Source organism: Centropristis striata, chromosome 21, assembly GCF_030273125.1.
Source record: "Centropristis striata isolate RG_2023a ecotype Rhode Island chromosome 21, C.striata_1.0, whole genome shotgun sequence".
NCBI lineage: Eukaryota > Metazoa > Chordata > Actinopteri > Perciformes > Serranidae > Centropristis > Centropristis striata.
This window is the reverse complement of record NC_081537.1, coordinates 19702117-19727396: the sequence shown is the minus strand read 5'-3', so window position 1 is coordinate 19727396 and position 25280 is coordinate 19702117. Positions and strand designations below refer to the sequence as shown.

At 40.7% G+C, this 25280-nt stretch overlaps 1 protein-coding gene across 3 annotated transcripts; it reads right to left on the bottom strand.

Annotated features, from left to right (window-relative positions):
• Positions 1–617: 617 nt before the first annotated feature.
• Positions 618–23899, bottom strand: sec24c (SEC24 homolog C, COPII coat complex component). 3 transcript variants are annotated; one of them, XM_059324656.1, is made up of 25 exons: positions 23710–23899; positions 21357–21544; positions 20997–21077; positions 19964–20090; positions 18134–18300; positions 17222–17956; positions 16994–17136; positions 15599–15667; positions 13407–13515; positions 13152–13279; positions 11555–11693; positions 11341–11456; positions 10878–11002; positions 10099–10290; positions 9910–10003; positions 9230–9346; positions 8951–9121; positions 8737–8833; positions 8500–8645; positions 7481–7619; positions 7013–7131; positions 6037–6216; positions 3948–4133; positions 3629–3718; positions 618–2538 (listed from the first exon to the last, which is right to left on the bottom strand). In XM_059324656.1, the coding sequence occupies exons 2-25, from the start codon at positions 21523–21525 to the stop codon at positions 2398–2400; spliced, it is 3780 nt and encodes a 1259-aa protein (XP_059180639.1). In that variant the 5' UTR covers positions 21526–21544; positions 23710–23899; the 3' UTR covers positions 618–2397. The 3 variants fall into 3 exon arrangements, with proteins under 3 accessions (XP_059180639.1, XP_059180640.1, XP_059180641.1); XM_059324657.1 differs by lacking the exon at positions 15599–15667 and having other exon boundaries at positions 23710–23898; XM_059324658.1 differs by lacking the exons at positions 15599–15667; positions 20997–21077 and having other exon boundaries at positions 23710–23898.
• Positions 23900–25280: the final 1381 nt, after the last annotated feature.

Below are 25280 nucleotides of genomic sequence, written 5' to 3'. Positions count from 1 at the left end.
AGAAACATGACATGACAAGTATCATGAGCATTAATGTTACTTCAAAGTGTCATTAATGTTCATGACACATCCCATGTCATGTTTATACACACTCATGTTACTCTTATGTAGACACCTTCAAAATAAAGTGTTACCATATCTTGCTTAAGTCACAAAGGCATGTTCAAAAAAATGTCACGTCACATTTTATTTTGACTTAGGCATAATAAATCCGCTTAAGTCACACACTTGACATAGGCTTTTATCTTAAAGGGGTAAAATCACATGATCTGATCAACTGAGGATCAACTAGATGATTTTTACCATAGATGGCCGGCGTCAAGAGGAGATGATTTAGGCAAAAAAAATGTTTGACAAAAAATGACTTAGGCGATTATTTTAACAGTGTGACAATATCAAACATTTTTTTCCATTACCTTTAGAGTGCTCCACATTATTTCAAGACACACAGGATACAGCAGGATACTCTCAGGGACGCTGGGAATCACTGAGTTGGACATCACTTGTACAGCAATATGAATACAATGCATGTAAAGTATCTATAAATGTCATTTGTAATAAAGCTTTCATAAAATGTTTCTAAATAAATCAGTTGAGACAGAAACCACCAGAGAATGTTGAGTTTCACTTTTAACAATCATTTTATTAGCAGTCCCAAGAGGCAATGAAAAAAGAAACAAATCAAAGAAAATAAAAAGGAACAGAAATTAAGATTACAGTCAAGACGGTGGGCCAATCAGAGTCAGTGAACATAAAGACGGAACAGAGGGCTACACACACACCAAACAAACACAAAGTCACATTGTTAAAAAGGAACAGAAAATAATAAATGAAGACTGAATTTAATCTCTGGGTTAGTGTGTGTGTATGTGTGTGTTGGCAGATCCCTCTGTTCCTCTGCAGAAATTCACCAGGACCGACCCCATATTCACACACACATGCACACCTTCACCTTGCACTCACACATACACAAACATATCAAAAAGCCAGTCAAGGCATCTTCCTCTCTTCAGTAAAAGCCATGATTTTATATTTCGGCTATTTGTGACAGAGAAACCAACCATCAACAAACCACAGCTGTTCAGGCAGGTCTTTAAAATTGTTATTTTCTATTTATTCTGTACAGATTATATATTTTATTTACACACTGAACACCGTCAGTGCGGAGACAAAATTTGCAGACATTAACTGATGTCCATTTATCCGCTGTCGTTCTGTGCTCATTTCTGTCTGCTGGAAATTGCTTTTTTTCTTCTTCAAAAATACAATTTTGGACATCAGAACAACTGATTAATATAAAGTCTGCAGCACTACAAATGATCAACAGACAGAATCATCCACAGAAGCTAATCATGGGGAGGATTTCCAATCGCTGTGATGCTCAGATCAAAAGTTCACACCCGTCATTCATTTCTCATTTTATTTTGTCTCTCTCTGCTGCATAGACTTTGAACTAATGAAAGCGTCCTCTTGTAACAGAATCACGACAGCAAGTTGAATTGCACATCTGGTGCATCAGTGACCAAACACCTGAGCCAGATGTTCGCCAATTTTAACAAATCTGGATCAAACCAAAAACTGTAATAACAGCAGCCATGTGCACCTTTATTTTCTGCTCACCTGTGGACACTAAAAACAGATTTTACATTTCAAGATACGTCTCTATTGCCTTCTGCAGGTAAAAAGGTAATCAGGCTCTTCTTGAGCTGATAATTTAGCCTTAAATTTGGATGCTCAGGCCTGGAGACTCACCAGGAAATAAGAATTGGGCAGTGGGCAACTAATCCTCTCACATCTTTCTGGAAAAACATACACACAGGCGCACACACACATGGATGATTGGAGCAGCATGGGGAGGGGGGTACTAAGGCCATGATTAAAGGGGAGAAGAGACAGAGAGAACAGCATTTATTTAATTCCATTTATGTCTTGGTATGTAGATGTCCTTCACTCTATTGGGATTCAATCATATAAAAAGTGTTTGCTATCTAAGGGTCATTAATGCACCCAAAACAGCCTTTTCAGTGCTCGTAATACAGACAGTACACGACTACAGTCAACATCCGCCGTCTCCGTCACTCGCTCAGTCTGTTGCATACATAATTGTTCACTTGTGTATATACATTACTCTCCCTCGTCAGTTATTTTGCTCCCGCTGTGTTGGAGCAGTAGATTTGAGGCAGAGTAAAGCTCTATTAACATCAGACTCTCTCTTTCTCGCAGACACACACGCACTCGCACCAACAAACACACACACATACAACGAGATCTGTAAGCTGATCTCTCAGCTTGACAGACAGCAAGGAGAGCTTTAGTTTAATAGGTTAAAAAAAAAAAAAAGGTAAAGCGCTTTCTTTCGTGTTTGGGTCATACAGGTGGAGGTGGGTGTCTGTAGGCCTAGCTCAGAAGCTGGCGGATCTCCTTGTGCATGTGACACAAGAAGTCCACGTATGACGCTCCCCCGCTGGCGCTCTTGTCCTCCACCAGGAAGTGCCTGAATATCAGCTCAGCCCTGTCCTCCTGTTTCACCACCATCAGCTGCAAACAGGAGGAGAAAGAAGAGTGAGAAACAGAGAGCATGCAGGAGGAGGGACAGGGATCAAACAAACACTTTTCAGTAATGGCCAAAATGCTTCTGAATGCTTATCAAAGACTGTGATGGTGTGGGACGATTGTTGCACCATCCCGGCTCCAAAAAAGCTGTGAAAAATGTAATAAAAATAGAATGCACCGATCTTCAAATCCTTTGCGACCTAAATTTAATTGAATACAGTAAAAAAAAGACAAGATATCTTATCTCTTTTTTTTGTAAATGTCTATACTCTTCATTTTAATGCATATTGTTTTTATTTACATTTGACACAGCATTCATCTTTTTTGGAATCAGGGTTGTAGATTACAGAAATTACAGAGATGGAAGATGAGGGGAATATTCAGAGAAAAAAACTCAAATTTCCAATATTAAAGTCATACATTTTTTAGACCAAAACTTGGATATTCTCTGAGAATAAAGTGAATATAATTTCTTTCTTTAAAATTTGCAACTTTAATATTAGAAATTCTTGTTTTTCTCAGATTACTACCATCCTTCCTCAATTTATATACTTTTAGGTAAAAACAAAAGAAAGAAGTTCTGCATAATAATGGGTTCAAACGATTTATTTATTATCAAAAGAGTTACTATTTTTTTCTTTTTCTGATCAATGAATTGTTTTAGTTCTACCATAAAGTATCATAGTTGACGGGGCATACTTGGTAAGATAACTAGTTTTATTAGCTAATTTTAGGTAAATTATTTTCCTATTTATTATTATTATTATTATTAATATTATGATTATTTATTTAGATAAACTTCCTGTTTATCTGCTCTGAATTGACAGAGATTAATTAAAAAATGTGCTGTCTTTTGTTACAATGGAAAAAAGTGATTTGTAGAGATTTACATGCTTCAAAATAAGGTAAAACAGGTATTGTTTCATAATTGATGTTGTCACTTAGTTACCACTAACATTGAAACACCTTTTAAACAGCATCCAGCCCTCAACAGGTCTGAGAAATATCAGAAGTGAAATGAGAGTGTTTGGACTTAAAGACATCAGAGAGATAATCGAGAGAAGAGAAAGTATACCTTCATGTATCGTGATCGCTGTGCTCTGAAGGATTCGATGATCTCTCGGAGTCTCTGAGAGAAGGGGTTATCCAGCTCTGGCAGACTTGCCTGAAACAGAAATGATATACTTCTGATATATGTTGTCATTTTAGTAGTTACTGTGTCACACTGTCAAAATGTACAGAAAGAAGCAGGAAACAACATATACCACGCTGAAGAAAAAACAGCAGAGAACACTTGGAACCTAAATTTGTCCGGCCCTCCCTCAGAAACACAAACCAGGATTAAGCTGCTGACAGCGGGTCGGGTAACAAACATAACATCCGTTTCTGCTCACCAAGCTCGGTTCTATCTGGCTGAAGCTCGGCGTGCCGAAGATGTTGACCAGCAGCTCCTGCTGGACACTGGCACCCACCCACAGGAAGAGGTGGAGTCCCGTCTCCAGGATGTAAATGCCGCCTTTAGACAGCCTCTCCTCCGAGTCCCTCACCGCCACGGGCAACGAGCCGCTTTCCAACTTGGTCTGGGAAGTCAAAGAGAAGAAACAATATTTGATCAGTATGTAAGTGTCGCCATCTACTGATCAAACAGTATATTAAGTTTAAAAACGGCTTCATTTTAAACAAACATGAGTATTGTTTAGAGTTAGATGAACAGACTTGGTGTAAAAATGGTAAATATACAGTATGTTTTAAAATATAGTGTGTTATAAGGCAATGAGGAGCTGTTCAAAACAATCACACTTGACATCCATGCCTCTTTTTAAAACAAAAAAATCTATTTTAGATTTTAAGATTTAGCTCTGCCAACTGTTTGGATTTTCAGCTTCAGAATAAGCCTTAAAAATGTTATTTTCCCCCCTTCTTGTCACAGTTTGTACACTAGAGTATGCAAAAGCTTACAGTGTTATGAGATATCACTACTCTAGTGGATCAAAATAATTGTAAAAACATAAAACCAGGGCCCAAGCAGGATTTTTATGAGAAAACTATTGTTTGTGCAGACAAATGGGAGAAAATCTGGCCAAAAGGCATGAAGATTTATACATTTTTATTTCATTTAAAGTAGACTACTTTTGTTTCTACACTATATTCCATATAAAATCAGTCAAATCAATAGACTCACATGCCTAATAACTCTATTTTGAACATACAAGTATTATGTTAGTATAATATTTAAGTACAAAGAAGTATTACGTAGTATTCCTGTTATGTGCCTTGGTGTGTGTCCCTGCTGTCTTCTCTCTGCAGGTACTGCCCTCTCCCTCGCTGCCTCACAGCTGCAGCGAGTGGCAGCACTCAGCTGCTGCTAATCAGCAATTAGAGCCTGCAGTATGAAGCTGGGGAGCACCGACATCAGTCTATGTGGCTGCTACTGCAGTGGTGCTAGTGTCGGCACATTTCTGTGTGTGCAGGAACTGTATTTTCTGCGTTATTCAGTAACATTTAGTTGCTTTTGACTTTGTTTTTTTAGCTATCATTTAATATGTTTTGTCGTATTTTATTTTCATTGTTATAAAAAGTTCCCCTTGTGAACATTTGTATGTGAACAAAACTTGTGAACAAAATGTAACAGTTTCCCACAGGAATTACATCAATAAGAATGGAAAGAATTGTGCTGCTGCAGACTTGAAATTGAATTTCTGTTTGCTGTAGGCCTTTTTAAAGATGTATAATAAAACACTTTTTTTTTATAAACAAAGGAAAATGTACTGCTGGCTTAAATTATTTTACATTTTAAGCTTTTTGCAGCAGCAGTGAATCATGTAGTTCAGCAATTATTTTCAATGCACATTATGACAGGAGATATTTGGTTATCTTCCCAGTATCAGCTGAATCATCAGATAACAGAAACCCTGAGTATAAGGCTGTTTCAGACAGAGAGTATCGCTCACTGAGTCTACAATGCTGCAGACTTTGCGTGACAGAATTAACCAACAGTGTTCTAATGATAAAAATAGTTGCGATGGAGGAAGCTCAAAAGCATCATCATCAAAAAAAGCCCTGCATCTGGTTCTTTGTTCTATGAGAGCACAATTATGCAGATTCATTTTCATCTGGTTTGATAAAACTGGATTATTAATAACGCACAGGCTATTATATGGGGGAAGAGAGCAGCAAACATGTGTTCTTCTGAAACTACATGGCAAATATGCGCGCTTCCTCTTTGATGATCACAGAAATCTCTCCGACCATGTAAAATTAGATTACCAAACGAGTATTTTGAGCCCTTTCACCCTCCAACATGCAAACATTTTCCCACTGGTGATGCAGTTTTAAGACATTAGTACAAAGCCATAAATTACAGAAAGACAGACTCAAAATTATTTTTATTTTCCACAACTGAGTGACTGAACCATCCAACAGACGAAGTGATGAGAGGACACCTTTGTGGTAATGTGTGTGTGTGTGTGTGTGTGTGCTCACCAGTGGCAGCAGGCGGGGGTAGAAGAAGACATGGGTCTCTGAGACGTCCATGCAGCTGATCAGCTGCCTCAGGTAAGCCCGGTCGTCCAACGAGACGTCGGCTCCCGGCAGCAGCACGTCGCTCTTCAGCACACAGTTCAGGTAGACGGGCAGCAGCTTCATGCACTCTGGGAGGATCAGCTGGAACACAGACATGTTGGATGGAAATTCAGGGTTCACAAACTTTTTCCAAAGTCAAAATCAAGGACATTTAAAGCAATTCCAAGGTGCCTTCCAGCATCTTACAGCTGTGGTAAAATAAATATTTAGATACAATACATATTGTATGTGCAGAAAATGTAATATTTCACTTCATCTCATTAAATAGATGTTATTGTGCGATATAGAACCAAAATTATGTTTCATGACGGTATTAACATGGGAGGACAAATGAAAGGAAAATACAACGTTTCACGTTTCAAATGCTTCACCCGTTTGTAAGTAGACTTGGCCTTCACCTGGCTGAGCTACTATAAAACTATCACTCAAACAATCACTAGACAAACAACTTGAGTGCATTTTTTTAAACCTTAACAACACATTGTGTTTTCAAGGACTTCAAGCCCCCGTTTGAACCCTGGAAATACATTAATTGTCACTTGATGGTGTGTAAATATGTGTAACGGCAGCGCAGACATTGAGATCCTTTGGTATTTTTATTATTTGTTTTATTTGTAAGTGCATGGATTGTGCTCTGAATCCATTTACTTTTTAATAAAAGAAAATATCAGCCTGAGAAATCTCTGACATTTAGCGCAATGCAAAATCCTGGGGAGAAAAAAAAAAACTGTTATTAATGTTGCTTAAGAGTAATAAAAATATCTCTAGAATGCTTGATATGATTATGATTCTGTTTCCATATCTTCCTTTAAGCTATCTCTGATTCTTGTTTAAGACTTCCTCTAGAGAGGTCATGTCTGCTGAGGGTTTTCCGTACCTGACCAGCTGACGAGGGACTTGCACAGTTCTTTCGGTAGCAGGCCAGAATCTGAGCACACTGGTTGACCAGAGTGTCTCTAACTGCCTTAGTGTTGTTGTTCAGGAGGCCTCGGAAAGCTGCAACACACAATCACAATGAAATAAGGTATATTAAACTGATCTCTGAAGTACAATGGACTTTTCACAACAACAAGAGATATCTGCAGTTTTATCATTTCTCCTGTTCAAGGTGAGGGAACGCTGCTCTGCTTCAAACATTCTCACCAGAAAGCTACCAAGAACAGGTGCAGCGTTCCACTGTTGGCTAATTCACAGCTCCACTGCAGCAGCTGGGGTTTGTTTGATAGTATTTTTAGAAAATGTTACTCATTCTTTTCTCCACTCACACCTTATTCAGACTACCATGCTGTATGTGTACTGAGTAACAGCGAAGAAAAGACATTCTGCGGTCTGAGCTCGTCCTCACCGTATTTGGAGAAGAAGTTGATGATTGTGTCGGTCTCACAGTTGCGGTAGAGGTCGGCCAGCTGAGAGCAGCAGTTGACCGCCATGTTGTGGACACGGAGACGCCTTTGGCCGCTGCAGCTGGTGTACAGCACGGCGCACTACAGGGAAACAAACGGTGTGAAATTTTAAAAATTGCAGTTGAGGCAGCACCACCATCCAAAACAAACTAATGAGTATTCAAACATCCCGCCATTGTGTGAAGGCTGAAGAAGTGCACGATTCATCCTGTCCACTGTGCCTCTCTGCTCTGTGTGGCTCAGCCCCGCCCTCGGTTAAACGTCTCACACACAAGAAAATAAGAAAGAAAAAAAAGAAAATACAGGCCGAGCGCAGGATTTCTGAAGATACAGACACAGCCACAAACTATACAGTTTTTTTGTGGCAAATATGGCATATTCTTTCAATTATTATCACATATACCACATATAAGCACTCCGGTCGCGGGATGCTGGAGCCAATCCCAGCTGACATTGGGTGAGAGGCCCTGGTCAGGTTGCAAGACCATCGCAGTGCTAACACAGAGACAGACATTCATTCACACCTACGGGCAATTTAGAGTCACCAATAAAACATGTTTTTGGGCTGTGGGAGGAAGCTGGAGTACCTGGTGAGAACCCACGCTGACAAGGGGAGAACATGCATACTCCACACAGAGCCGCAGGCTGGAGACCCTCTTGCTAACCACTACACCACTGGTAGCCCAAATATGGCATATGATACCTCTAAATATTTTTTTTTGTTGAGTTTATGTTATTTTTATGGTGACACAAGGATTTTCATTTTTACTGCAAATGTATCAGTTGCAAATGTCAGTTATCTGCCTCCTTAATTGCTTATAATTATATGGAAAAAACTATGACGGTTGATCACTAATCAGCAGTCTGACTCACTAGTGTTTGGAAGTAATCCTACAAATGTCTGATTTGGAAACTACAAATAAAATGTGTTCCCTTCTTCTCAAAGGATTTTGATGCACACCTGCATCAGTGCCCCCGTCTCCTCGCTGAGCTTGTCATCGTGTTTGAACTCGACTGTGATGGCCTTGTCACAGTCGAGGCCGGCCAGCTCCACGTCTGTGGTGTTACTCATGAAGAAGGAGCCGAAGAAGTCTGTCGCTCTGATACCTGAGGGGAGGGAAGGATTATAACGTCAGTTGTCACGTATATCTCAGTCGGACGGTCTTTTTGTATTTGCTTTCAAGTATGGGAGCCTTACCTGTGCTGGTTCGCACCCTCATGACCGCATCAAAGCCTACGAGTTTCTGAACGTCTCGTCTGAGGTCGTTCAAGAATCGCTCCTTGTCCGACTGAGCCTAGGATAAAGAAAACAAGGTTAGTTCCATGGAAAGACACGTTACACAAAGGATCCAGCTGGTATATCAACACGTGCTATCAGAGTATTACAGGGGCAAAAAGTGATTTTCTCTCACCTGGAAGTAGGTGTATTTGTAGACAGAACCTCCAGTGGAGACAGGAACCACCCCTAACGTGGCAACGTCCACATACTGGTTGGGGAAGAGGAAGAGATCCACACAACAGCCCTGTGCTACACACTCCTTAGCCAGGGTGTTGTAGAAACCCACCTGAGGCTGAAAGAGAGACTAAGGAAGACAGAAGAGGATGGGGAGTCAGTGTGGAACCGTAGAATGAGAGATGCATAATTAGAAGCTACATACAACAGATCACAATGTTGCTACCCTGGTGTTTACCTTCTCTTTATCTGTGCCAACCAGCTTCTTGTCTTCTCTGTTCTTTAGTTTTCCAGGAGCCTCTGCGATGGGCAGAGAGGTGTGAAACACAAACAGCTTCCCTGAACAGTCTGCAGCCTGACAAGGTGACACACAGCGACATACAAATCATCAGGCATGTCAGCAGACTGTAAATTAGTGTCAGTTCAAACATAGTGGGATGTATCCAGATGTATTGCAACTGGGTCAAGATGCATTTGAACCATTTTTAGGGCTGTGCTCAACTAAAGACAACTTAAAAAAGCATAAAAAGTGACTAATCAAGTAAAGAAATCCTTGTTGACTAAAAACCAAAACGAGCTAAGAGGGGAGCAATTTTTAGTTTTAAAATATTATTCTTTCAGGGGTCACAATTATATAACTTATATTACAACTCTGTGTTGTATGCACAGGGAAACAGTGGTTTCACACTGATCTATGTGTGTCAAGAAACACAGCAATGGGGCAAAAATAGAGGGAAGAACAAGACTATGAGGAAGGAAATGCCTTCTGGACGTCTGTAAGAGCTCAAGAATGCCCACATTTGTAACAATGGTTGCAAGCACAAACTTTGGCTGCAAAAAAACAACACCCACAAATTAGAAATGCATATCAAGAAAAGACTTTCCAGACTTTTAATGTAAGAGGTTATATGTGGTTACCTTGAGTGCCTCCAGTCCTGCCTGGATGACCGGTCCAAAGACCGTCTCCGTCTCCCTGGTGTCTGCAAACATCTCTGGGATCTGGTCCAGCAAACTGGAAATCACAAACACCAAACCAAATCAATTTGTGTGTCCAAACATATATGTTACGTATCAAATAACATGTGTGTGTTTTTGTTGTTGTCCCACCTCTCGATAACTAGCCGGCTGTCATTTACGTTGACCAGGAAGCCGTCGAGCAGCGGAACAAACATGTCCGATACGTCTGACACCACCAACATCTGGGGCTGAGCCAGGCTCGACTTGACGTTGTAGAAGTGCAAAACCTTGTTGTAGGTGACAAAACCCACCCGCACCACGGACTCCATTTCTGGGTTTTCCCTGAACGCAGAGAACAAAAGAATGGTTAGGTTTGCCTTCCTTGACATGAGCTGTAAAGGAGCGTGTGAACCAACAGCATGTTTGGTAAATCTTCACTTTTAAGAGGACAAGTTCCTTCTTTTCCACCTCTGATTCTGTTATATTTGCTTCCTTTGTTCCTCTTTACGTCCTCACTTCATTCTTTTCAGTTTCCTTCACTGCCTCTTTCCCTCCTTGCTGCATGCTCCATTTCTTTCTATCCTCCATTTTCCTCGTCTCTTTCCTTTCATTGGCCTCTTTTTCCACTGAGTGCGTTAACATGGATGTCTCACTTTACACAGGTTAAGTGAGGAATTTTCTCTGCCCCCACTGGCGATATCTGTGATACTTAATAACTGAGATAAGGTGTATACATACACAATATGCCATGGTATTTTTATTTGTATTCCTGGTAGCTTAGGTTTCTTGTAAATGGGAAAAGGGCTTATCCAGGTGTCTGGTAACAGGATATGCTGTTTACATGATCAAGTGCAAACAGAATACTCCAAAAACTCAATCCCCTACTTTCCTCCTGTCTGTCCCATGGGGTGTTTTGCATGTATGCGTACCTGGGCAGGTAGTCTAGGAGGGTCTTGAGTTCCTGGCAGACAATGTTGACCATGCCGCTCTTCACAGCGTTGTAGGACACGTCGATAAGGAAGATGAAGGCTGGAGGCTGAGGAATCTTGTTGTTCTGTTAGAGACAAGCAAGTACTACGTATGACGTCGTGTAGATAATAGTAACATATTACACATGCAGATAACTGAATGTTATCAGCTTGGTGTATCAATGAAAAGTGAGACAGCATGAAGCACAGAATGAAAGGACTGACTACTAAAAATGTAACTCAACTAACAACATTCTGTATTATTTTGCTATGAGGTTTCTTTGTGTAACATGTTTGTGTATTTTATATGTTTGTAGATGTCTAAATAACTAATAAAAACTATTGTTAAAAAAATGATAACTCCAGTGGTTGTTGAATCTATAAGTCCAATGAGCAGGTTTGTTTCCTGTGAAAGAGGACTTACCTTACAGTAGTCAACAGTGGCCAGGAACTCATAGCTGCCCAGAGAAAGCTCCGGCCTGTCGTAGCAGTCCACCCTCTTACCAGTGTGGTCCAGATGCTGGAAGTAATGTGGAGGCACTGTGGGGGGAAAAAAGAGCAGGACGGGCAGATATCAGTATGGTGAGTTTAATTTATGAAAAACAAGTTTTATTTCATGACCACAGACACAAACTCACCCTCTGTGACGCAGCTGCAAAAGCCACACTGGAAGCGGCGACCTCCCTCAATGAACTGCATGTATGGACACATGTAGGCCTTGCAGCGGTTGCAGCGGATCGGACCGCCCTCGCCGTGGTCCACCAGGTATGGAGGGATCTGACAAGAGATTCAATGATAGGAGTAAGAGACATGTTATGACAGACTTCATTAATAGTTTAACTACGAGGGGAACTTCCTCTAAAACCCTTATTTGGAAAGAATTACTAAAAGAGGACGAACTATTTACACCCTGTTTTATATAAAGGGGGTTTTCCTGCCAAAATGATGCAACAAATAACTAGTCCACACGTGAGTTCATGAAACAAAGTCATGCAGCCACTCCCACCTCTGTCATTTTGAGAGGGATTATCCTGCTGCCATTACAGGCATCCTGCCAGAAAAACTACACATCGGGCATCGCCTGAAAATTAATCTTTTTTTAAATCAGGATGAGGGTTGAAACGGTCCAACTGTTACAAAAAATCTGAGCAGAACATAGAGCTGCACTTAAAAGCGGAGGAAACTTGTTGTTGGGTCAGATCAACACTAATATCTAAATACTCGCAGGGCTGCAACTAATGATTATTTGTATTATTGATTATGCTGTGAAGTATTTTAATTAAATCATTTAGTCCATTAATATATATATATATTTTTTTAAAAGGGCCTGATACAATGTATACATCAGCCACATGGGGTGTATTCAAATGTCTAGTTTTATCTGACCAACAGTTTAAAGTTAAAGATATTCATGGTCTGTGGTCCTGACTCAGACAGAGTGATCGTTCTATTTGGGCCTGTGAACTAATTTCTGATAAATAAATGAAAATAAATAACTTCAAATATGTTGTTTTTACTGACAATCGTGGCAACAGAATGTGGGTGCAGCTAATCCAGGTAATATGGCTAATAGCTTCACTCAATTGAACCAATTAAATTGATTGTTTACTGTGTACTGACAGTCACCTAGAGAGAACAACAGCATAAGAGAGATGTGAGATGACAGCACGTAGCAACTGACCTGCTACTTTGACTACTTGTATCGGCTTGAAGTTGTGAGTCTTTAAAATTAACATTATTCAATTTTATTAACAAGACATGTCCCAGGCTCACCATTTAGCGACTACACACACGTATGAGATCGGCACTAATATAGCAACTAATAATAACAATAAAATAAAAAAAACTAATATAACTCTGTTCAAGTAAAGATTTAAACTAGTGGAAGGGAAGTCACAGGCCATTTCTCTCTCCAGGAAAGAAGAAAAAAAAATACAATTATGACATAAAACAATAAATATTGTTGAAATGATATGAAAATGTACGCTGTTGATTTCTTTTTACAGATGTAGGCTATACGATAAAATTTAGATATAATGAGGTTTGGACCTTTTGCGTGAGTTTCAGTTGCTGGTCGTCTTTGAATTTTAACTGAAAACCCTTGACTTAGATGATGTTGTGTCTTGCAATAACAGCAACAATTTCAGACAAAACTCAGGAAAAACAGCCCCGTTTATATAGGGTTAAAAACTTTTACAGTACAGGAGAAACAGGAGAGGAGGGGGCCTCGCTCACCTCATCTGGCGGCAGCGTAGCGAGCGGCTTGATGACGGCGGCCAGAGGCACCTGAGACTGCTTGGCCATGTCGGCTGTGCAAGGCATATTGTAGGCCGTACAGCGGACAAACCTGGGACTGGCGTTCCCTAAACACAGAGATTCCACATAGAAGGTTCTTTAATCTTGTTGACCTTAAGGAACATTCTGTGAGATGTGGATCAAACAGTAACAACTGTGCCAGACGTGAATGTGTTCACAAGAAGTAGAACCTACCTTGGTCTTTGGCCTGGAAGTTGGTGGTGACCAGCGGTGGGACCTGACCTCTGACCCCTGTGGTGAATGCCTCAGTGCTCTTAGCCCTGTCGTCCTCTATTACCTGGATCTAGAAAGGGAGGGAGGGGACAAAATAATCTATAACTTATACAAGTTTACAGCATATATACATACACATTTACATTCATGATACATTGTCCCTGGGTCTCACAAAGGTCTAAAAGAGGAACATGTAACACACATGCAGGAGATGACATTCACACAACCCCCTACACACATAAACACACTGCAGCTGCAGCTACTTAAACACTGAACAAACTGAAAACCCAACAACATCTGTGGATACAAAAAATCAAATCATACTTCAGTATATTGTGCAAAAAAAAAAATCACAAATATGATAAACTGACAAAATTTAATTAAATCTTGGAAAAAGCGCAACATTCATCAAGACATGCCATTCATGCAAGGAATTGTGGGTAAGTGAAAACTGTGCAGACTTGCATGCAGAGAGGACAGCTTGAGGCGGCGGCTTTCTGAGCTTGACGAACCCTTAAAAACTACTCAAAAGTTGCCAAAACTGAGATAGGCTGCCTCAAAGTCCTCATCAAACACACAGAAACAGAGAGATGGCAGGGAGGTAGTAGAAATGACCAACACAGTGTTATGATGCAGTGCATATGATACTACAGGACAGGACAAACTTATTTTAGCCACATAAAAATAAATCTGTATCAGTTAGGTGTATGCCATATTTTAGATATTTGATCTACCTTGCAGTCACACAGACCTTTCTCACAGAGAACTGAAGTCGTTATCTATGCTCTCTTTAAATACAGAAAACTTCTTAAACAGCAATTTCCCCTCACATAACCAGTGGTGGAAAGTAATTAAGTACATTTACTTAAGTACTGTACTTAAGTACAAGTTTGAGGTACTTGTACTTTACTTGAGTATTTCCATTTTATGTTAATTTGTGCTTCTACTCAACATTTTAAGGCAAATATTGTACTTTTTATTCCACCACATTTAGCTGACAGCTTTAGTTACTTTTCACGTCAAGGTTTAACATGAAAAACATGATCAATTAAAAGTGATTAAACTACAAATAAAACCTCATAAGTAGTTTAAATGAGTCCTATCTTTACAAAATTAAAACACTACTTACATAAAAGCATCAATACAAAATGATAAGATGAGGTAATATTATATTTACAATATATAAAACAATCTGAGTGGATCCATTCTGCATAAAAAGTACTTTTACTTTTGATACTTTGAGTAGATTTTGATGCCGATACTTCAGTAAGTTTTGAATGCAGGACTTTTACTTGTAGTGGAGTAATTTCACATTGTGGCATTAGTACTTTTACTTAAATAAGGGATCTGAATACTTTTTCCACCACTGCACAGAACACAGGAGTTGCTGATCTAGTGCTTCCTCGATCATTACATTTGCTTGTGTTATTATGTGACTTGGGTGAACCCGAACTAACCCTAAAACACCAACATCACTTCAAAATGGAAACTGAAGCAGCTATCTGGGCTCTCTTCAAAGCAACCAACTCCTTTGAAAAAACAGCTATTTCACCTCACAAAACATTACAGTTGCTGGTCTACCACTGCACTTATAGGTTAGTTTGTTTGTGCTATTGTGCAACTTACCCTTTAAAACACCAAAGTCACACAATAACACAAACAAACTGACCAAATTGAGGCAGCAGTAGACCTTAACCCCCATGTTCTGCAAGGTAAAATTACTATTTTTAATCAATGGAGTCTGGTGGCTTTGAAGAGAGCATAAATAATTACTTCAGTTCCTCCTGCATAAATTTAAACAGAGCTGTCAACAGCAATGTAAAGCAGTGAAAATATTCCAAATATAGCACACAAAAACTGATATTTACTTTTTTTAAGGAGGCTAAAATATGTTTTGCTGCTGCCCCCGTCCACAGCAGTACATAGCTTAGCTTTCCTGCTGCTACTCCTGCTATGGATGGGTAAAAAACAACCCCACTTCAATTAACTACCCATTTTAACTGATTTCCAGCAGGAGCCCATCTTTCACACTGTGATTATCACTGACTTTGAGGGGTAAGAAGGAAAGAGCAGGAGGTTGAAGCTGCTGGTTAGTGCAAGCAGGCAGAGGAGAGGATGAAGCGGAGGAAAAGGCAGGCACACAGGAAACTTACTGGGCTGGGGATAGCGTCTGGATCTATTCTATGTCTTGATTTCTGCACAGCCGGCATGTCAGACGCTTGCTTTACATTCAAAAGTTTGTCCAGCAAATTGTGCAAAACAGGACAAAATAAATCAATACAAAGAGTGAAAATATAAAAAAAAGTAGTGTGAGAAGAGAAACCTCAGCGAGACTATGCTGAGTAGCAGGCAGCATTGTTGTTAATTAGACAGAAACTGATCAGTAGTATTGATTATAGATTAGTGGTACTGACTATGGTATCAAGCGCAAATAGATATAGACAAACATACCAGTAGCCTGTTTGACAGACATGCTAAGCAGCTCTAAATATAAAAACAGCTAGAGAAGGTTACAAAGTGCAAACATTACTGTTAGACTTCTGTGCTGCTAGATCTGGGCAATATTAAGATAATCATAGGGGCAAAAAGATCAAAAATCTATATATATTGTGATATCCAGCAGTGAATGTGACGGCCCAGAAACACATTTATGTTCATAGACTAAATTTCTGGTCTAGAAGGCAGCATCAAAAACAGCATTATGACAATAAATAAAACAGACAACCTTAACAGGCCATGAAAATCTGTCCCAAACCACAAAAGAAAGCATAGATTATCTGATTACAGATAATATACAATTCTTATTGGAGTGCACATGAAAATCTCTTGTAACTTATAGCTAAAACTGTAATCATTATATTCATGTGTCATGGATACTTTATGCTAAGTGTTTAGTATCCATTTAGATGACAGAACTGGTGAACATGAATCTGATAATATCATGAAAAATCCACTTTGATGTCAGGACGATTAACTGCCCAGCCCTAAGTGGTACATGCAGAAACATACACACTCATGGCCATTTTATTAGGTACACCAGTACAAGCCATCATCCTGATTCCGGGATGCTGTGTAAAATGGAAATAAAAGCAGAATGCATCAAATTTTTTAATCGAAAAACAAAACCTTCCTACTTAGATTTACAACTTAGATCTTTCCAACCTTCATTCAGTTGACTTAGGATTTTTAAGTAATTGCATTCTGTTTTTATTACTTTTGTCACAGCTTTAAAATCTTTTTTCGGCTGTAATACAATGGCTACTCCATAAATTCTACATTTTATGTTAAGTTTACAACGTTCAATTCTTTATAATAGAACAGTTTTATCCATTTCTTTAGATTGTACAGGTGTACTTTATAAAGTGAGTGTACTTTCAAACTCACTCTGGCAAATGCATCAAAGTCATCTTTCCTCACTACTACTTAATCTCCAAACATGTTGTGAACATCAGAAATGGCCAGAGATAAACCGATCAGTGGTGGCGTTAGTGTAAACTAAGGATTTTACTTTCTATAAGAGAAGTATAAGTGTGTTTGATTCTGCTCACCGGGCTAGGAATGGCATCTGGGTCAAGTCTTTTCTGTGCAGCAGGAGCAGGAGCCGGTGCTGGTGCTGGGGCTCCGTAATTTGGTTGCCCGGGATAAGGGCCTGCATAGCCAGGCTGAGGGCCTCTCACCTGCCCAAATGCACCTGGGGACAACAAGGAAAGAGCTCACAGCTGGAAAAAAACCCAACACAGATCTATGAGGTTTGCACTTGGCGGCAGCTTCCTCACCATTCTGCTGAGGAGGGTATCCTCCCTGCATGCCAGGCTGAGTTGGAGGCTGCTGCATGGGCCCAGGAGGTCCTGGTGGGCCCTGTGGTCCTGGAGGCAGGTGGTTACTCTGAGCCATGGAAGTGGGAGGCATCTGAGCTCTGGGAGGAGGGGGGCCTGAGTGGTAGGGGGATGGCTGGGATGGAGGGGGCTGCTGTTGTGGTGGCATGGGACCTGGGTACTGGCCAGAGGCCACTGAGGTTGGGGGAGGACCAGGAGGAGGAAAAGACCCAGGCTGAGAGGAAGGAGGGGGCGCTCTAGGTGGGAAGGAGCCCTGGGAATGGGGAGGCGGAGCAGAGACGAAGGCAGGCTGACTGACGGGTGGAGGTGCTGAGGAGAAAGGGGGCTGGGCTGGAGGGAAGGACTGCTGTGGCTGGGAGACTGGGGGAGCAGGTGCTTGGTTGGGTGGAGGCGCTGGTCCCGCGTAGGAGGAGGGAGGAAAGTTTTGCTGAGAGGAAGGAGGTGGCGGTGCAGGAGAGGTGAACTGCTGCTGAGAGGTAGGGGGAAGCGAAGAGTTGAATGGCTGTAGAGAAGGAGGTGGTGGGCCTCCATAGTATTGCTGAGAAGCTGCAGGGCCACTGGGAGGTGGAGGTTGGGTCGGAGCAGAGGACGCAGGGGGAGGGGCTTGGGTGTAAGAGGGTGGAGGTGCGGGTGAGTAGGCAGTACTGGCAGGAGGCTGTGAGCTGTGAGGTGGAGCTGAGGAGAGAGAGACAACAGCCAGCGTGATTATCTCCAAGTGACTACAAGTCTATGATCCATGCGTCTACAATACTCACATTTAAATCTTTCTAACATACACATCACAGGCAATTCATCAGCCACATCATTATTACAGCACATTACATTAAAGTATAAAAATTCACCCATATTTACCATATACTGGCCCTGCAGGGGTCGGTGGTCCAGAGGTGATCTGCATCCCTGTCATCTGGTTAGTGACCTGCTGCATCGAGGGTGGGGCCCCGTATTGTTGGGGAAAGGAGGGTTGGGGCCCTGGCATGTTCACAGCTCCCTGGTTGAATGGCTGAGACGCAGGAGGCCTGGAAACATAAATCTTTTAGTATATGTACTAGTCTTGTCACAACAATGGAATTATATATAAATACACTACAATACCTTGAAAAAAATGATTTGATACCATTTTTGAGGGCACTGAGGGCAAACATTTTTAGATTTTTGATAAAAGATAAAAAGGCTATAACGTGAATGACTTTTCTCAAGTAGTACTGAACAGCAGAATGATTGTTGTAAATATTAACCATTATTTAAATCTTTTTACATTCATGAAAACAACATTGTTCTTGAGGTAGAGAACGCATTCAGAAAAGCATTATATGTAAAAGCTCTGCATCTGCCATCTGTTGTGACTGAGCCCAGGGTTCTTACAGCTTTTTAGGAGTAAAATTCATGCACTTTCAAGGTACCTAAACCAGAAATTTCCAAATCAAATTAATTTAATTATACCCAGAAGAATCAATGTATATTGTCATTTTGTGTATTTAACCCAGCTGTTTTCTACAGTACGTTGTTATCGGGTTAGAAAACTGGTCTCCCCAGCTAGTTTTTTCATGCAGTTTTTCTTCGGCAAGTTTTTGAATAACCCTGTTTGGGATAGTCTTATTCCATGTAAGCAAGTGGAGGACAAAGACTTAACATGGGTAAGGTAGCAGCTAAGTGGCTGAGTGAAAGCAGAGATCACGTGTCAGGTGATTCTCTGGAGCATTCAAGCAAACTAGAGCTGAACAATATATTGTGGTTTTTTTAATCGTCACTGTAATATCTATAACTTACCACATTGTGAAAGAGTAAGTGGAAAACAACACTTTTAATATAAAAATTATAATGCAACCATCATCTTTTATTTGCGCCATTTGTGTTCAGTTCAATGCTCAATTTGTTCAATAAAAAATAATTTCCTTTCACCGTTTTATTCAACAAGCAATTTGTTCTATTTGTATTTTGGATTCAACAGAAAGGCAGCACTGAATACACTTTAATATCTTATTTATTAAAAGTAACATCATAATCATAAATTCCTCATAGCATGCAGCCTTTAAACAAACACCAAGTCTAAAAAAAATGTCAATTTCCACAGCTGAACATTTGAATGCATGTAAAATTCAGACAATGTGAGGGAAGACCCCGCTCTGTCTGTCTTCTCCCTGCACTGCTTTAACACACAAAAATAGTCACAAATGACATCTGACACATAAAAATGGGGAAGCTGTATTTAAAAAAAAACTATACTTCATCTACATTCGTTTTCTGCAGCAATTTCAGTCAGTATAATATTATTATTCTAGCATGGTGGACTTGTCTGCAGCCTCTGAAATACCTAGACGTATTGTGTTAAATAGCAGCACTTAAAGAAAGTCAACTGAACATCAACAGCATTCGAAACTTCAGTGTTCTCAAAGTTTCTTTTTAAAATGTTTAAGGCGTCTTAAGCCCAAGAAACTGCTGTCTATTACAATTCATAGTTTGTCTCTCTACACACGTCACATTATGTATTTTTGGTTGGCTTGGAGTCCACTTTCACTCCCAAATAACAACATGACAGTCTTCTTGGAGGAGCACCAAGTCCTGAGGTTTCAGTCAGACAGTCTCAGTGCAGTTATTTGGTGTGTTTGAATTGATTCTGTCACCTGCCTGAATGTTCTATAAAAGACCCAAGGCAACAACAATCAAGCAACATGTAATTACCTGGGTGGTGCCTGCGTCATAGGTGGGGGTCCATTCTGCATGTCCCCTTGACTGTGACTGTACTGACTATATGGTTGAGGCGCTGAGACTGGAGGGGCTCCTGAGGCGGGAGGACCCCTAGCAGGACCTGAAATACAGGGACAAAAGATTACAAACATACCTGAAAAAAGGCATCATCATCCCTGCAACAAATGATCCTGATTTGTTCTGATACCAATCATTCTTATGTGATAAGATTAGCTAAGCAAGCTAAACAAGGCTGTGGGCCACTGTGGTGCCCAAATACATTTTTAGAACTAACTGATTACATTCCCAGATTTCGCCTCGGGGGTTAGGAGCACTGACTACATACTGAAACGAGGCTAGAAAAGACTTTGTGCTAAGAGGGTCACTTAAATCCATGGGGTTGATGTCCTGATGAAGGCTGGAAATAAACACCAGATAAATTTAGCATGTAACATCTAGCTAGGCTAAGCAACTGTCACATTGACAGTTTTTACCGTTTTAAAATTACAGTCATGATAAACTGTCTACAGAATAGTTTGTTAATAAAAAGACATGTTCATACTTATAAAGCAAAGCAAAATAAACCACTCAAGCATCCCTCTTGGTGACTGAAATAGCAACAATATTAAATAAATAATGCAATGTGAAAAAATAGATAAACAAATACGACAAGCAGATGCAAAGACTGAATCTGGAACATCTATCTCACATAATGGAATCATTAGGGTTGGGCGGTTGGACAAATAACGTCTGGGAAAATATCATTAATTGCTGGTTGTTGGAAACGTGTTGCCCAAGCCTGAAAGTCATACCTCACATGTCTGCGTAGTACAAAAGTTTGGTATTGAAAAAGGTTAGTAACTGGTAGGCTGCTATAATTAATAGTGCCTGACTTTAGGTAAAAGACTCTATTGTACATCAAGAAAAAACATGGCAGGAAGAATAATGCCCATAGGCACAGAGAGGATTCAATGATTGCAGAGCATGTGGAGTGTGAAATGAGTAAGAAAAGAGAGGAGGCAGTTACCTAAGTCAAGAGGAGAGGAGAGGTCAGAGACTGGGTTGGCAGTCACAGCCTTAGAGGGAAAACTTGTGAAAGGAGAATAACCTGAAATACAAGAGGGAAAGAAGGGAAATACAGAGAGATGTAGGGGAAATGCTAAAAGCAACGTGAAGAAATGAGAAGGCTGTCAAGATTTAGATTAGTATGCAAAGGCACAGGGCTGCTCTCACACATACATGAACAATCACATGGAGGGAAAGAGGAAGGTAGGACACTCCAAGGTTATGGCTCTACGAGTGCCTGAAGAGCACCCCAGCTGATATGGCATCTCTCACTCTCAACTCACTCACTCATGAGCAAACTTGTTCAGAAGCAGCAGTGTACCTTGTGGTGGAGCCCCGGGCTGGTAGGCTGAAGCAGGCCCGTTGTAGGGTGCATAAGATGCGTAAGGTGCAGGGTATCCCCCATCCAGGGGAGCGTAGCCGGGCTGGCCGTAACCAGGCTGGGGCTGGCCGTATGGGGAGGCCATTGGAGTGTGCTGGTTTACATTCATCCTCAGTTCATCCCTAAATCTGGATAAAATGGTGACACAATCGCAAATAATTACTCGATGACATAAATCAAGACTAAACTTGTTCAGCCTGTTTTCTGGCCCCAAAGGGGCTGTAAGTGACATTCAGAACATTAATCTAGCATTTGTTTACTACGTAAAGATAAAGTGGATTTAACAGCGTCCTGAAAAGAGAATCAAGTCACTTTCCCTGTTTGTGTTGTAATCAGAGCTTAACTGCTCTTACAACAAACAACAACAAATTATTACAGTGGCCGGTCTGGCCTTGCAGTGCTCTGCACTGCTCCGATACAGGGATTATCACCAATTACGCCTTCCAAACCCAGGGTGTTGTCTTGCTGCTGTAGTGGCCACCCGCCAGTTCCCCCTGAAGTTACACGGTTAGCTTTGTTCACATTGTTGCAGTTTATAGGACTGTTTGCAGTGGCCTTAGCACTGTTAGCTAGTAGCCGCTGCCTCAGTGCGATGTTGAGAGCAGGCAATCGATAAGCCCTGAATTTCATGTACCATGTCTTTAATGTTAAAGGCTATGGTGACAATTCTGAGTCGACTAACCCAAGCAAATTAGCAGCTAATCGATTTAATTAACTTGATTTAATTGACAGACCTGCTGAACTGAGTTTCTCCACAAAGAATCATACTAAACCGCCACTTCAAATCTTGTGACAATCTACAGACAGGACCTCAAAAAACATTAACAACTGATCTCATTTAAAACGTTTACTACACACTCTCTTAACAAAATGTATTGAGCAAGTCAGCTAAATGTTCAACGCATATAGGAATCTTTCCTGTTTTCAATTTAAAATGGAGAAAAAACTGAAGGCAGTCCAAAGAAGACATTCATGACCTAACTAAGTTGACATACTTTGCACCTGAACTAACAAACAGGAGAAGTAATGCAAAACACTTTAAGCTTGCACAGCTCTGAGCTCTACAAGTTCTTACAGTCAGACACAAATCAAACTCTGTTGGGACGTTAATTTTCCTGCTTCAGGGACAACACCTTTATTGGCTTTTTATGTTTGTCATTGCCACACCCACACATTGACTAATCAGTTACACACACACTGAGCAACAATACATGCTGTATATAAAATAAAATTAACTATGTACAAAGACACAGTAGTGCTTAGTACTAGTTACTGGAAGTAGAATAAAATGTAAACCAAACCAATGATTTAAAGCAACACAGAAACTAACAACATGACTAGTGATTAGTACATCATCAGTTATGATGGTGAAATTAAATGCCTGATACCGTGGAGACAGTGTGTAATGTCTACTGTGCATGTGCCTGAGTAAAGTGTTTAGATGTTATCATAAGACCTCAGAGGTAACATAGTGGGACAGTCAACTTTAGGAGCATGAATACTCCTGCATATCACATGTCAACTTCTACCTTGCAAACAGAAGTTCAAGAGTGGCGTTGTTTATCAACTTCTGGAGACTGGCCCTAACCCTATATGACAGAGTGATGAGTATCATCTAACAGACAAACACGGGCTAAACGAGCGGGGCCTTTGAATAATTCAGCAGTGCAGGTGCCACAACGAGAAATACAATCGCTAGAGCCGTACAGCTATTTAGTATGTCGGGCCTACTGGGTGACCCACATCTGCTCTCCTGACTCGGTTGCATATTTAAGAACCAGGGTTAACAGTTAAAATAACTATTCTAAACTGTCAAAGAGACTCAATATTTAGGAACTGTAAACATGTGACAGGAGAGTCAAACCAGCTTCGTAGTGAAGTGTGATAGCAGCAAAACCGTTGAAAGCTAACCAGCGTAGCATCATGCTACCGATAGCAACCTTAGTGCCGCATTATAGTTAGCTCGCTTAACTAACATGACACGGCTAACTGTTACGAGTCTGAAACCAAACATATCTGACTCAATAAACTTCCAAGTCTAAATTAGCTCACTATAACATTACCAACCAGGTCACTTGGACCATGATGACAGCGGCAGCGGTTGAATCAGCTGTGACCAAACCGCAACAGTCGGGGGTTAGCTACCGTTAGCCTACTAGCTTAGCTAACCTCCAGCTTGTTTCGCAGAGCCCGTGCTAGCCGTGTCATTAGCATTAGCTTTAAAATCCGAGCTCTCCTGTCAAGCCGGGCAGCGATGTCACACGTTAAACTAGTGACAAAATCCAAAACCTACCTCCGAAGTGATGTAAATAGTAAGGCTGCCCTCTGTTTGGGGTAAACGGTTGAAACCCGGTGACCGACAAACTGTGAAGCCGATGTCGTCCCGGGGTGTTTCTCACTAATCCCTTCTCGGTATCAGAAGCGGACATTCAGCGGAACTGCTGCAGCGCTGTGCCACGTCCACATCCGGAGACCGCAGAGCGACTTCCCCTCCTCTGCCGTACCGGGAGCACCGCACCGGTTACCGGGAGCAGGCCAGGCACTGTGTGTAAGGGTTTATAATCTACAGTCATAGACCAAATTATTAGACCACCCTTTTTCTTAAATGTCTTGTTCATTTCAATGCCTGGTTCACCTAAAGGTACATTTCGTCACACTGTTAAAATAAACACCTAAGTAATTTTTTGTCAAAATTGTTTTTGTCAAATCCTTTGCTTAAATCATCTCTCTATGACGCCGGCCACCTATGGTAAAATCGCCTAATCCTCAGTTAATCAGATCATGTGATTTTACCCCTTTAAGATAATGGCCTATGTCAAGTGTGTGACTTATTATTCCTTATTCAAAATAAAATGTGACTTAGGCGATTGTTTGAGCATGCCTTTGTGACTTAAGCAAGATATGGTAACACTTTATTTTGAAGGTGTCTGCATAAGAGTGACATGAGCGTGTCATAAACATGACATGGGATGTGTCATGAACATTAATGACACTTTGAAGTAACATTAATGCTCATGATACTTGTCATGTCATGTTTCTGACAGGCTTGTGTGACTCTTATGTAGACACCTTCAAAATAAAGTGTTACCATATCTCGCTTAAGTCACAAAGGCATGTTAAAAAAATTGCCTAATAGTGGGGCGGATTAGCTCAATATTTTACAACAATCGTTCACTTTGTGATAAAAGCATGAAATTTGGTAGATGTGTTGGTGAATATGTTTCGAACAAATCTGGATATTGGGCCACCTCAAAAGCGCCCCCTAGTGGCCGTGGCAAGCATTTGTTATACAAATAAATCAATGATGAATAAAAACTGCCCTTTTAATAATACCAACTGGTGATGAATTGTATATTGTTGGAAAGCCTGATTAGTCACCTTTACAACGAGGTACAGCTTGTAAGGATCGTGCATTCATGGAATGAGCAACGGGGCTAAACGTGTGGGTAGCACCCTCCAAAAATGTGCATCCCCTGTGTAGTGGGGCGGATTAGCTGAACAATCGTTCATTTTGTGATAAAAGCATCAAATTTGGTACACTCATTGCTGAATACATGTTTAATGAATCTGGATATTGGGACATCGCAAAAAAAATTCTGATGGCTGTGGCGGCCATTTTTAAAAATGGCCATTTAAAAGCGGCCATTTTCAAAAATGGCGGCTTAGCCAAATAAAGGGACACGCCGGACAAAAGCATTACATTTTTTCCACATACTCTCTATCATTATAGGTTTCAATTTTTAGTAGGAGCCACTTCATCAAGATTGCGGTGATGGCAGCCATACAAAGTCTATGAGAAATGCTATATCTTCCCAGCCACTTAGAAGGTCAATCTTGGTGTCAAAATATACATTTTCTGGGTCC

Bases quoted from the DNA above. Each gene is read 5' to 3' on its own strand.
- sec24c (XM_059324656.1), bottom strand. From the start codon at position 21,525: ATGAATGTAAACCAGCACACTCCAATGGCCTCCCCATACGGCCAGCCC. The intron at 17,957-18,133 runs GTAAATATGGGT...CTCTCTCCTCAG, and splicing joins CCCTGCAGGGCCAGTATATG to CTCCACCTCACAGCTCACAG. The intron at 11,457-11,554 runs GTGAGTTTGTGT...TTCCCCCCACAG, and splicing joins TTGCAGCTGCGTCACAGAGG to TGCCTCCACATTACTTCCAG.